Raw genomic sequence first — 13833 nt, 5'->3', positions numbered from 1 at the left:
TTCTGATAGACTCGAAATTATCTTTTAAAAAACATATCAAAAAAGTTGTGAATACTGTAAATTTTAATTTACGGAACTTTAAACAAATTCGTACCTCATTATCGGATACAGCAGCGATTACGTTCTTGCACTCTATGATACTGGCTCATATTGAGTACTGTATCACAAGTTGGTCTTATACGAGTTATGCTGCTATCGGGGGTATATTGAGGTATGCTACAAAAGAGCATTGAAAATATTAGATAAGAAACCTTCATAATAATAAGAAAAAATTATTTAAATCAGCCTGTTTAATCTATAAAGTTATACATGGTCTGGCGCCTCTACCATTGAGTGATTTTATTAAACAAAAGTCTATCAGTGCTGTCGGGTCTCGAGTGACTAGAGCCAATATGAGAGGTGACTGTCTCTTGGCGTTTAGGCGGACATCCTTTTCACAGAACGCTCTATCATATCAGGGGGTGAGCTTTTGGAATAGTATCCCTCAGTCAGTGAGGGAAAGCACAAGTTTGCCTATTTTTAGGAATCGTTTAAAAGTATGGTTGAGGAACACACAAATATGTGAGCATGTTTAGTAATCATTAATATATATACTAGATGTAAAATAGAGTTAGTGTTTTGTAAAAATAAAGGGGATAGAACTATCAGTGTGATATGGGTTGTGTAATAGGAGTTAGTGTAGCATGATATAGTGTATTATGGACATGTATGTTGTGATCACTGTTATTGTACTTGCTTCTCTGTATATAGCCTGTGCATAGTGTGTCTGTATGGAGTTATGTGTATTTATGTGTAACATCTACCTGTTTGGGGGTCTGCAGATGGAAATTAGCCTTTGGCTATAATCTGGCATATTTACATTTGAGAAAATTGTTCATTAATATGTATTGTCCCTTTTGTCTTTTTTTCTACAAATAAAATAAAATAAATAAAAAAATAAACAAAATATGCCCCCGCTGTGGCCTGCATGATCCTGAAGCCCTCAAGAACAGTTAGCTACCGGAGGAGGGAAATTCAGCAGTTATCTAAATCATATGCTCTGTAAGTGCTCAGAATGAGTGAATGAGAAATATGAGTCAGATTAATAATGAGCGCTGCTAATGCAGGTAAGGAAAGTCCTGCAGTGACATCTCCCTGATTCAACCAAACATCCAATCATGCAAGAGCTCCTGACTGAGAAAGCTATCCTATGTCTCAAGAACCAAGTGATCTCACCTCTGCTGTTGCTGAATAGCTCATCGCCACACAAAAAAATAATAATCACATGCTCAAAGTTGATGAAAAAAGCTGAATTTCTTGTGCACAGCTATGAAAGCAAGAGAAGTTGAAAACAATGTTTAAGGTGACTCTGATGTGGCACTTAATTTACGTCGAACCGTTAATACTTTCAATAAAAGGCGACATTGCATTCAGATCAGTTCGTGCATTCCCTGGGAATCAAACCCATTTAGTTGCCGTTGTTAGTCTCATGCTGTACTGTTTGAGCTTCAGGAACTCATCCCTACATTTGAAAGCGGCACCGAACTATCTTTAATTGGCAAACCTAAACTGGTTTAACAATTGGGATGCGTCCACCCAGAGCTTAAGGAACAACATCGTGTTGTTGGAGCTGCCAAACAGAAAAGCTCTGAGCAAGAATTACTGGGTATTGCACGTCTTTGCACCGCTATGCTGTTGATGATACACTGAATCATTGCATAATCTGTAATCACACTGTGATTCACAGCATCAAAATGGAACCAACTTGGTTGGTAAAGCTGGTTAACAACTGTAGTCTGGTGATGGTTGCCCAAGGTGATGTTGGTTAAAGGTAGGGTAGGTGATTTCGGAGAGGCTAGAAATAGCAAGCTTCTGTAGCTTTGAAAGCATAAGATCCCAGCCTCCCTGCAAACTCCTTACCAAAGCCACGCCTCCTGCAAAACACATGAACATGCACAGGCAGACCAGAGGTTAACCAGCGACACGATGATAGATGGCGTTGGTGGAAGATTTGAATGCAACAATATAATTCTGTCAGATTTCCTCAGAGACAGTGCAAAGTGCATAATATTCCAATAATAGCCCCTTCCATTCTTGCTCGGTCTGCAAAGGTGTGATGGCATGCGTTGATGACATGTGCAGAGGTATGCAAATACATACGTTGTCAGGCAGGTAGAAAAGCCTATCGTAGCATTTCGGACCGAAGGATATGATTGGACAAACTTTTTATGGTCCTATGCCTTCCACAAATTATAAAAATTCATATAAATATTTTTAGACCACTTAACTTAGTGATTGCTGTCGGGATGTGAAGAAACTTTCAACAAGCATAACCAAAAATGTTTTTGAACCAAATCACTTTAGTTTCTCATACTGGACTATGGACATAATATGATAATTATAATTTATTTATTTTTTGCAGCAGAACTGACATTAAATATTTAATACCACAAGTTACAACTAAAATCCATTTAATGTAAGACTATTTTGCGGCCCTCTGGTAACTCCCTCAGCAGCTATTTTCTAAATACTTTAGGTAAGAGGTATCAACCTACAACCCCTGTCAACTTGAATTACGGAAGAATTAACAATAACATCAACTTTGACAATTATGGTATTATAAGCTATAGTTCTTTAGCTGAAATCAGGCTGAAAATCTTAACTGAACAACCCATTTTAAATTTTTCTTTTTTTTTTTTTTTTTACCTCTGTTTACATTTCTTCAAGATGGTAATACTTTGCTGCTTGATTGTTTTTTTTGACACTTAGAAAATGTAATATTCAGTGAGTGGTGCTAAAATGTGTTCAGTTTTAACCAAAACAGACAAATGAGAATCTTTGGAAATTAAATATCTGGTAAGTGGCACTAAAAATTACAGCTCTATTGCATAGTGTTTACAAAAGCAAAAGTGAAATGCATTTGCCTCATCAAGCATGCAATTTTAGCTTGCTTCTTTTATCGTGCTTCACAGGATTTTAAAAGTACATTGCTGTACCGGGTGAGCTACCGAGCAAGTTTACTCTCTCGGAAAAGCTCTGACACAGCCTTGAGAAATCTCACACATTCCCATGAACAAAACAGTCTCTGCTCTGTAACCCTAGTCATCTGGGTTTGATTTGCAACTGCAAATGCTTGCTTGTGATCCGAAAGATGTCATGAGAATCCTGTGTGCCAGCTGAGTAATAATGTATTCCAGCTTGAGAGTGTGTGTTTTCTGAGCCAGAGGGGTGAGACAGATTGGCACAGACAACGAGAGAGAAAGAGGACTGTCCATTCCAAACAGTAGATTCGTTCGGGTAATTGGACCATGCATTAGAGAGGGACTGCCTGCCCGTAATTGCTCTACACACATCTATTACGGCACACCAACTAGTATTATTTCAAAAGGCCTGGTCTTAGGAACAAGAGCATGGAGTGTGAGAGAAAAAAGGGGGAAGAGAGAGAAAGACATAAGTGGAAAGTGTGCTGCTGGCTACAAGGATTTGATGCTAGAGGTCTAAGCTAATATGCTCTGTTCCAGAATGTTCTGGAATCCGTAGAAAGAGTCATGATGTGCTATATTTATCAATTACACTTCAAAGTTGCTTTCTGATGTCATCACAGGATTCATCCAGAAGGTCTGCTTTGAAAAGATGATTCTTATTTAGAATTCACAGTTCAGAGAAAGGCCCTTCTGGCCTTTGAATTTCAGTTTAGGAGTACTGATAGACCAATCATCTAATAATTTGGCCAAATAGATTGGTCTAGTAGTTACATAAAAAAATAGTTTAGTCATGCTAAAAACATCCAGAAGAGCACTAGACAAAGTTATCATCTGTATAGCAACAGTTAATAATGAAAGCTATAACAATAATATTTATTGTTGTATGAATAATAAACAGCTGAAATTAAATTGTCCACCCCTAATCTACAGTAAAATTTTTATGGTAGAATTATCTGGTAAATGTGGTATAATTTAACAATGTTCATCCCTCCAAAACAGAAAACATCTTTCACAAATGGTATGTCTCTTCTAAAGTGTTTGGTGTATATAATAAACTGCAGGGGTAATTATAGCACAATTCTTAACCCCACCCCATACCTCACTCATTTTCAAGCCCTGGTTCCGGCCATAAATTTAGTATAGTTTTATTAATTTATTTTTTGCTATTATTCTAGTATTCATCTTGGAGCAAGTTTAAACTAAAGGTCTAGAACTTCTATCAATCATCATGTCTCTCACTACTGGGTCTGATCACAAGAAGAACAGTACAGCAGAACGTTTTAAGGTTCTTTTGGTCTTCTGGAAATCATTTTTTCGTTTTATTCTGAACATACACCAGTAGCTGGCATGAGTTTGGTCTTGGTGCTGCTGACATTGCACACCTGCACGCCCCCTGAGATGCTTGGGAGGGAGGGTGGAGGAGAGAAGAGAAGGAAGTGGAGGAGAGAAGAGAAGGAAGGAGAACCTCTTTATAGAAGCATTTCCCATCTAATTAAACACTAGGCTACTGCAGATTCATAGACGAAGAGACGCCATGATGTGTGAAAAAAGACACTGTCCCTGTGACTTACATCAAATATAGGCTAGGCTAATGATAGCGCTACAGTAGCGGAGCTAGAGACTCGGCTTCTGAACCCAGGCTTGCGCACGCTGACACTGCCTGAGTTTTAAGACAAGTTTAGATCTAGCAAAACTTTAAAGGATCTGAAATTGGAAACGTCGAATTGCCTTCAAGGCATGAATAATGATAACGTAGAGAAACATTATATAAACTCAGCCACTATAGAGAAGAGAAATATATTGGAGGAGTCTATATTTGTGTAGAGCTATGTCCATCTAACTGGCCAGTACCAGAAGAGAATTGCTCCTTTCTAGTGAACTACCATGTTGTCTACTGTGGCTGCCTACATAGACTATCTTCTAAGGCAGCATCCTAACCAAAATGATATGTGAAATCATAAAACTATCTGCTGCACATGCAACCACGCTAACCGCTCAACTCAATGCTAACAGCTGGCTAAGCATTATGAAATATGCTAACACCAATTACCACTAATATGCATTGCACAGACAAATTCTGGCTGAAACAATAACTTTTTAATTAGATGGAATGTTCTTATTGTCACTTATCGTCAATTTATTTTTATTTATTAGCTTCTAAACTCCACCCACAAATTTTTTTTCAATGAGGTCGACGCAATGCATTCTGGGATGCTGGCTTTGAATTTGGCCAAAACAAGGTGTCAAAGATATCAACATATCCCTCCATTATGATGACTTAAAGGGAGAGCTCATAATACATGTTTTATATACTTCCAATTATGCTGTACTTTTTTTTTCTTTTCTTTTCGAAGTTGTAAATAACACTTGGAGATTATCGGAGTATGTTTTGCAAGAAAATATAGTAATTATACAAAAATAGTATTTTCTAGTTCATAATGTAACGTGCAATTCATAGGTTTATTGAGTGACAACTGTTTCTACACTTAATTTTGTCAGTTCCTGTTTGATGTGCTCTGTGTGTGTGAATTGATCTATCTATGTTTATCAATCTGTTCATCATATAAACCAATCATATGCCTCTAAAAAAAAAGAGGATTAAACTGCTTGATTCATATTAATTTGTTTTATGATGGCTGTATACACTATTTAGTAGCTTGAAATTTTGGGTCATGTAAAAGACTCATTGGAAAAAAATTGCAAAATGGACCTTTAGATGACTGCACTCTAAAGTTGTAAAGTGTTTGGTGTATATAGTATATAAGAAAGGATTCCCATGCACTGTGTGGGCACTCGCTGTTGGGTGAGCACTTTTGTTACGCAGGGCCATTAATCAACCAACACACTATTCCCAACCTCTCTGCTGACGATGAAAAAAAACACACCCACAACTCCATAAGCACTTACAATATACTGTTCCCAGTAACAACAATCCAGCAGTTCTGAAGGAAAAGGAGGCTGCCATACTTCCTGAGAGAGAGAAAACACAACAGGCAGTGCACAATCCAACCAAAAACCCTCACTGCCACAAAAACATGAATGAGAAGACTATAAATATAGTCACAATGAGAACAAGGAGAAAGAGCACAAATACTGGCCCCTGAACTAGACGAACACATACACACAGAGCCGGGGGTAGTCATTTTTATCACAGTGGGCAAGAGGAAATGTGATTTACAAATGATGAGAAATGAAAGCAGCGGGAGGCTGGGTGGCACAGCTATAAAAGCTTCTGGACAAATGTCAAATACATAAATACAAATATATACACTAGGGCTGTGCAGTATTGCAGTACACACAGTGGTTGTTTAATTATGGCTGCTACAAATTTATATACTGTAGATTATCAACTATTTTACAATGGCTTCAAAAAATGTTGGTTTCACCGTATTGAGTCTGTGAAATATACAATGTAAGACTTATCATTCATACGTAAAAAAAAATATATATTTATTTTAAATATTTAGTTTTTGTTCATCAAGTTCAGAATAAAAACAGAAAAATAATAAAATAACTGAAAACGTGTCATAATGTAAAATATAAAAACATAATTTAAACCCAGACATTGTAATTTCCATTTCATGTCGACTATAATTTGAAAAGCAAGTATTGAATACCGGAATGAAGGCAGATCTGAATATGATTGGCTTGACTACATACATACGCAGGGAGAAGAAGTCACAAGAAGAATATGTGATGACTTCTGGATTCAAATTTGGTCAAAAATGTATGTATGCATTAAAAATTGTTCATAATAAGAGCAGAAACCCACATTCAGAAAATAAAGTCTATTTTGATTTCAGGCTGAATTTAAAGATTCACAAATAAAAATGGTGTTGATAATTGATAAGAGTCATGGGTCATCTCTTACACTGCATTACTGTCTGTCAAGGTCATCGACACAGTATCTAAGTGCAAATCTCAGCTGATATTGGGAGATGCAGCTCTGTACTTCTAACAGTACATGACAGGAACATGCAAATCTGTTTTCCAAAGCAAACATCAGTCAAGCATGCCCTCCCAGACCCAGGAACATATTTTTAATGAGTCAGGACGCTGTGCTGTTTAGGAAACAGGTTGTTTCTCATTAACGCACCGCTACAGACGAAATGCCACAGTGGGCCGCTGCCACAGTTCCCTGGACATTACCAGGGAAAGGTAGAGAATACTAATGCAGGGCTTACACACACACACACACACACACACACACGATTTCATGTCCAGAGTAATGCTGGAACCGGCTTAGAGGAGCTGGCTTGCCATTTTCCACATGTATTTGAAATGATGACCCACAACACTGTGGCATAATCACCCAGCAAGGAGCTGCCCAATAGTGACACACATCGTCTGGCCTTTCACAATGGCTCGTGCATGACAAGCTGCCCTCCTTGTGAGAAAATAGATGGGTGTGTGAAGAACGTAAAGAACTATCCAAACATGTGAAAGGTCAAGAACTGCACAATCACTTCAACATAAACAAGATAAATGGGGCAAGCATATCAGCAGCAACCCCCCCCCCAAAAAAAAACAAATTTAAATAACGCAATGTTTTAGCAATCCGCACTATAATGCACTGGATTTGGAAATTCGAAGCTGTGCTTTCTGAAGCAATGATGACCTTCTCCATCAGTGACAGATCTTGCTGATGTACTGCACCCAACTCCTCCTCTTTTTTTTCCATAGATCAGTGTGCGATGAAAACATTGCGCCTTTGCCATTTTCCTCCCATCCACATCCATCCACCGCATCCATCTGCATCAGCTGGCACTGGAGACATGTCATTCTCATACCTCTCATTCAAATCAACGTGAGCTGATACAGCAGTGGTACATTAAGCTGCATTTGATGGAAATGCATCCAGGAGATTTGTGCAGGGGGTGTAGTGTCAGTGCCATCGGGAACCTCCGAGAGGCATAATGCTGGTTGAAATACCTCTGCAGTGAACCCGTTACACACAACACATGGATGCACAATCTCGAAATTATGCATTTATAATAATGATAATACCTAATATTGCATGGGTGTTATAATGCATAAAGCTATTTTAAGATGCATTGCGCAATCAAGATGCTAGACGCTATTTGTAGTAATGGCAACTAAAAAAAAATGCTAAAATATGCATTTCTATATTTAGAAAACAATTTAAGTTTGAATGGGAAAATATATGTGAATTTGTACAGCAGTTAGGGATTCTTTTCTGCCAATAAATAAGTAAATAAATAATAAATAAACTTCGTTATGGTGCAAAACGATCGCATTAAAGATCATAGCGCTCACCTGCCAACAGTCTGGTTGGCGAGCTGTCGCATCCGATTGAACTGCTTCTTCATTTTTGTATATATATATATTTATATATATATATATTTTTCCTGCGTTAACACCTCGAGCGCAAAACAATCCGCATTTTTCTCAAAATAAAGGGACGTAATCCGGTGCGAACATCCCTGTTATTCCTATCACACGCCCTCATGGCAAACCGAAAGAGGGTGGAAATGTCCTAAGATGCGTATTTCAGTGCATTTTTGCGCTGCTGCTCGGCTGAGATGCTGCTGGGCGATTCTCACATCGGCAAAGTGACAGCAGCGGAACGAAGCGAGCGCGGTGCAGCTTGGGAAGTGTAGTCTTATTACACACGATCCATGTGCCGAGCCCTTTTGATTTAGTTCGATGGACTGACAGGTATGCAGCGGAGCGGGTGGCGTTTAGTTCGCACTGCAGAAGTTCCCTCATAAAGAACACTTTTTTAGACAAAAAAACATTAAACTATAAGGCTACTTGGTTTTTCACAGCACACTTACCTTGTCTACTTATACATCAGATGGAAAAAAAACGTTACTATGAAATTATGATTCTGAGCAGAAAGCTTTTAGCAGGGTTAACTTTGTGTTAACTCTTGTTTAACAACAGACAACTAATCATAAACACAGCCTCGTTTTTTACCTCATTAATTATTCATGACGCAAGAAAACCGCATTTACGTGAATAATAATATTTTTTTTAAAAAAGCTTAGGCTATAAGCTTGTTTATTTTTTGCAGGGTTATTTTATTATTTATTTTTGATTAATCAGATTCTGACCTTTTCAAATTACTACATTTAATATGACATTTTCTAACCTTATTCATTGTGAGGTTATTAAAATCTTGCATGAAAGCACACCATAACGCGTTGAGTGACTATTAAGGGACAGGTGTGTGCCAAATGACGCAGTATATGCACTTAATCTAGCACTTAACTCAACCGTCTTGTGTAATTATACGATTATTTTGTGAAAAAAAAAATATATATATATATCACCAGTGACACTTCAAATGACCACAGAAATAACCAAGTCAGTTAGATGCTTTATTTTAGAGAGCCAGGGAAAGAAACAACAACACTACATATTAGTTTCGCGAAGGTTATTTCTATTGGGAACTAAACAAATATAGTTTTGCGTATGTTATTTCCACTGGGAGGGAACACGAGCAGAAATCTGTGGCTTTATGAAGATGACACTGCCATCTTGTGGCTTTCTGTCAGCCAGCAATAGCATTATTGTCCATTTAAGACACATCAGATTGTAAATATCGGTGTTTTTTTTTTAAAGCTTGGTATGATTTATATTCATGACTCTTTTGGCAACCTTGTTGCAACTGGACAATGATATCTTTTCACACATTACAATAATAATAATAATAATAATAAAATAAGGCATTTAGGCTATGCTTTAATCTTGCGAACTAAAACTTCACCATGACCTGTTTATCTCAATTTGTCCTTCCAAAAATATTTACGTAATTTTGACCGTTTTGATTAAAGATGAATTCAAAGATGCTTTACAGGAGCTGCGTAACTCATCATGAAGATGCTGGGGAAGGTGAGAAATCAAACTTGTCAGATGTAGAAATTAGTATAAGACAATTAGTATAAAAATAGAGATCGAGGTGTTGAAAAGGTGATGGAAGGCTACCATAAGGTGTCATTTTAACAATGTTGCAAAGATGATTAATTCACAACAGCATATTGTCCATCACACATCAAAAAGCTTGTTTCATTTCTTTGTGAAATAGCAGTTAGCCTACTAAAAAATATATTTAAAAAAATAGCCACAGCTGTTTTTTACTCTCTATTGCTTGTTGATTGCAAGAAAAAAGATCTGGGATACTCTCAGTCAGCATTCCCATTAATCACAGTTGCTTAAAAGATTCATCGTGAAGCTTTGCTCGCATGTCTGTTTTCAGTTCTTCATAGAGCGCAAGACCATGAGAACCAGACGAGTCTTCTGCACAACAAATATAACCTTATTATTATGCTTTTTGTCATCCATAGAACAATCAAAGCTTTTCAAAGCAATTACTAAACTAACTCACCCCTTCCCTGCAAACTGGCGGTTGGGCACTCCATTAGAAGTTAATGGGGCTACAGGTGGGCAGTGCACTGAGGCCTAAGGGTTAAGAGGTCTCATTGAGTAAGTGATACTGAAAAATAGCCACTCGCTGCTCCTACCGCAGGGGCCCTATTAATCTGGATGGCTGGAAATTGAGAGGAAATCCTATGAGCCTTGATCTCGACCCTCTGACCCCAGCTCTCTCATTCATTTTTATTAGTCTGGAGTCAAATGTTAATCACATCTAAGCACTGACAAATATTTTAGTGCTGCCAGACTTGTGCGGGAACCGTGCACCGGCAAACAAGCCATTTTGGATGCTCTCCTGACTGTCCTAAATCAATATGAAAGGGGCATGTACATTGCCCAAAAAGACCCCTGCGTCTGAATTTCTTTCCGAAGCTCACTTCATCATGCTCATGTCATACTGAGAAGTGACAGGAATGTAAGAGGGGAAGAGGTCAAAGGAAGAGGCACTTACTTTATGATTTACAAATAATTCCATGAAAAATACTAACCTTAGAGTCAAGTTATTGTTATGTCTTCATTTGACTTTGCTGTCTGGTGACTAGTGATTGTCTCAAAGTACAGCTGTTATTGAGCTAATAAAGCTGTTTCCTTAAAGTTCACAACCTTTAGTCCCCTGATCTTTGCTGTTGATTTTACTAAAATGTTCTGCTTTCCATCTGATCTTATGTGTAGTTTATTTCTGTTTGATATTGCTGACTTCTGATAATAAAGGTGTTCCTGACGTTAAGAAGATTATGTAACTATAGCAAGTCTGCTAGCAGCCAAACTGCTATGCTAGCATTTCCTCTTGAGATGATTAGAGGCTTTTTTTTTTTTTGCCAAATGATAAAAGAATACTATACTAATAATACTAATGCCAAATAATACTAAATTCTAACGTCTTTAATCCCTGTATTTACACCATATAATCACACCTTCTCTTCATGATGTAGTTTTTGAAATGCAAATGTTGCTATGTGATACCGTTTTCATTCTGTTTGCATTATTCAGAACAAAGCTAACTGTGGCTAACAGGCACAGTTGATGTTATAGATATCAAGTCCAGGTTGTGACCTGTATCTGGACCCTCCTACTGTCTGCATTGGAAGTTCATGCAAAACATGTGACCATGGCTTCTTCACAAAGAGTGTCATTTTACTTTCTGTTAAGGAGGAGTTGTGTTTGAAGCTGTGCCTCTTACTGCCATTTAAGAACTTCATTAACAGTGTGTTGTTTCATAGACTGACTTCTAAAACATCTGATATTAGAGGCCAAAAGCACTGTTATTACTAACCTGTCTGTGCATGGCACATGCCTTTAAAATGCTCTTCCAGACTGGAGAAGTGCAGAGATCAATCTTTAAAGGGTGCTGGAGTCATGACTATCCCTCACACCCTGCCTAATGAAAACACTGTGAAATTAGAAGCATTATGAATTTGCAAGTCTAAACTGGAAAGGTTGTTTCTAGACGGATTGGGTGACAGAAAATGATGGCTATCTCCACAGCTCTGAGACACTAAATGCAGGGCAGGACGATGGACCTGATAAGTCACCTCTTGCTTCCTCTTGGCATAACTCTAGACGTATTTATCACATTTCCCTGCTTTTAATAAGCAAACAATGTCTGTGAAGATGAATATGCAAAAAGAAGCAACAAAAACCTATGGTCCTATAGACTGGAAACTCAAAATATGCAGCAGATTATATGGAAGAGTTCTCATGCGGTTTGGTTGCAACTAATGCAAATCAGTTTTTAATCTACTGATTTGATGGTTATTATTTTGATTAATTGATAATCAAATATAAAATTTGCTTTTGTATTTTTCAAGTAATTCTAAATTCTGATGTTGTCCAAATAATGTGTAAGTTGAAGGCTGTGAAAATACTGTAAATTAATTGTATCTATGTAAATATATAATGCGCAAAAAGGGGGGATAAAATATAAATGTGCGTACACTATAATAAAGAAAAACAAAAGATAATTTACTCATCTGGATATTACAGCTACCAATTACAATAATTCCTTTGCATTTATTGCTCTCATAAAAATACAATTACTTGTGTTACATGTAGCATTTTAAACCTAGGCTACATATATTTACAAATTGCCATGAGATTGTTTTGAAAAAACTTGTCTCTGATGCATTACATCACACGCATCTGTCAGAGCACCTGACAGAGTAAGTTGCGTTAAATTAAATATCTTTTTTTTTATAAGTAGTTTGTTTGAATATATTAATGTAGGTCGTGCACTTTTCTCGCAGCAGTTCAGGCTATTTTCCAGATGCATTTTGTTCATAGAAATGCATCGTTGTGATTAATTAATAATCAAATTCATTCAGTTAGTTGTTGTATTGGTGTGGTATTGTTATTGTTCTTCTGGAGCTTGGAAATAAAATAATTAATGTCCCACTTTAAGTGTATAGAAAAGGGCAGCTGAAACATTCTTCAAAATATCTTATTTTGTGGTATGGGTCTGAAGGCAAACAAAAACACTTTTGTTTAAGGGTCAGATGAGGAAGAATCTTTATGTCTTTACATCTATTTCAGACGTTTAACACTGTTGTCACTTAGGCCTCCTGAGGAGCGATTTAAAAGTCAGTCTGTATGTTACAGCTGCTATCCTAAGGCAAGGCCCACCCATTCAGCCTTAAATTAGCAGCATCTAGCGCACACCTTAACACACACCTGAAGAGGAATGACTGAAGGTGCACAGCAGTGTGTGTGCAGTTTATAAGTGTAAAACAGTGACATATGGGCAGCTGCTCTGAAAAACTAAAACATTCCCATCATGTTGACACAGAGGAGAGCAAATGAAAACCAAATCAAAGCCCTCTTTGTTTGGCTGTTTAATGATGACTAACTGAGGCTATTCATTAAACTACACATAAGACAGTTTGAGTCCAGATTGAGCACAGCACCAATGATGGAGCCCAGACATCTGCTCTGCACACATGGACAGAGGTGTTCGGATCATGCTTGATTAGATGAATGAAAGATGGATGAAGCGATTCACTAGTTTTTACAGCGTATACATGGATCTTACGTGGAAAGTCACAAAAATTCACAAAATGTAACCCATATTATTGTAACCCATATTATTATTATCATTATTATTATTATTCTATGGTAGACAAAAGAAGGATTTCTGAAGCATATTCTGGCCACACGTTTCAATGAAGATAGATAGGTACTGCCTATGAAGACATTTTAAACATTTAGGCTCATTTTTTTCATAAATAGAAATCCTGCACTCAGCAGTGACTGTTAAGCTCCAAAAAGGGAAGGGAAAAAAGGGAAGTCGTGGCCTAATGGTTGGACTCCCAATCGAAGGGTTGTGGGTTCTAGTCTCGGGCCGGACGGAATTGTGGGTGGGGGGAGTGCATGAACAGTTCTCTCTCCACCTTCAATACCACGACTTAGGTGCCCTTGAGCAAGGCATTGAACCCCCAACTGCTCCCCGGGTGCCGCAGCATAAATGGCTGCCCACTGC

At 37.7% G+C, this 13833-nt stretch overlaps 1 protein-coding gene across 10 annotated transcripts in view; it reads right to left on the bottom strand.

Moving 5' to 3' along the window:
* Positions 1-13833, bottom strand: part of arhgap44a (Rho GTPase activating protein 44a) — a 79902-nt gene that overhangs the window by 48792 nt on the left and 17277 nt on the right. For 5 of the 10 annotated variants that reach the window (XM_026215081.1, XM_026215100.1, XM_026215109.1 and 2 more), the window contains exon 1: positions 8241-8560. The exons of 1 other annotated variant lie outside the window; for it this stretch is intronic. In XM_026215081.1, the coding sequence (XP_026070866.1) occupies positions 8241-8293 (53 nt within the window). In that variant the 5' untranslated portion in view covers positions 8294-8560. Of the gene's footprint in view, positions 1-8240; positions 8562-13833 lie in introns of those variants that run through there. 4 more of the 10 variants (XM_026215140.1, XM_026215151.1, XM_026215091.1 and 1 more) reach the window with 3 other exon arrangements.

The sequence above is a fragment of the Carassius auratus genome, chromosome 3 (genome assembly GCF_003368295.1).
Source record: "Carassius auratus strain Wakin chromosome 3, ASM336829v1, whole genome shotgun sequence".
NCBI lineage: Eukaryota > Metazoa > Chordata > Actinopteri > Cypriniformes > Cyprinidae > Carassius > Carassius auratus.
This window is presented reverse-complemented; position numbering and strand designations above follow the sequence as displayed.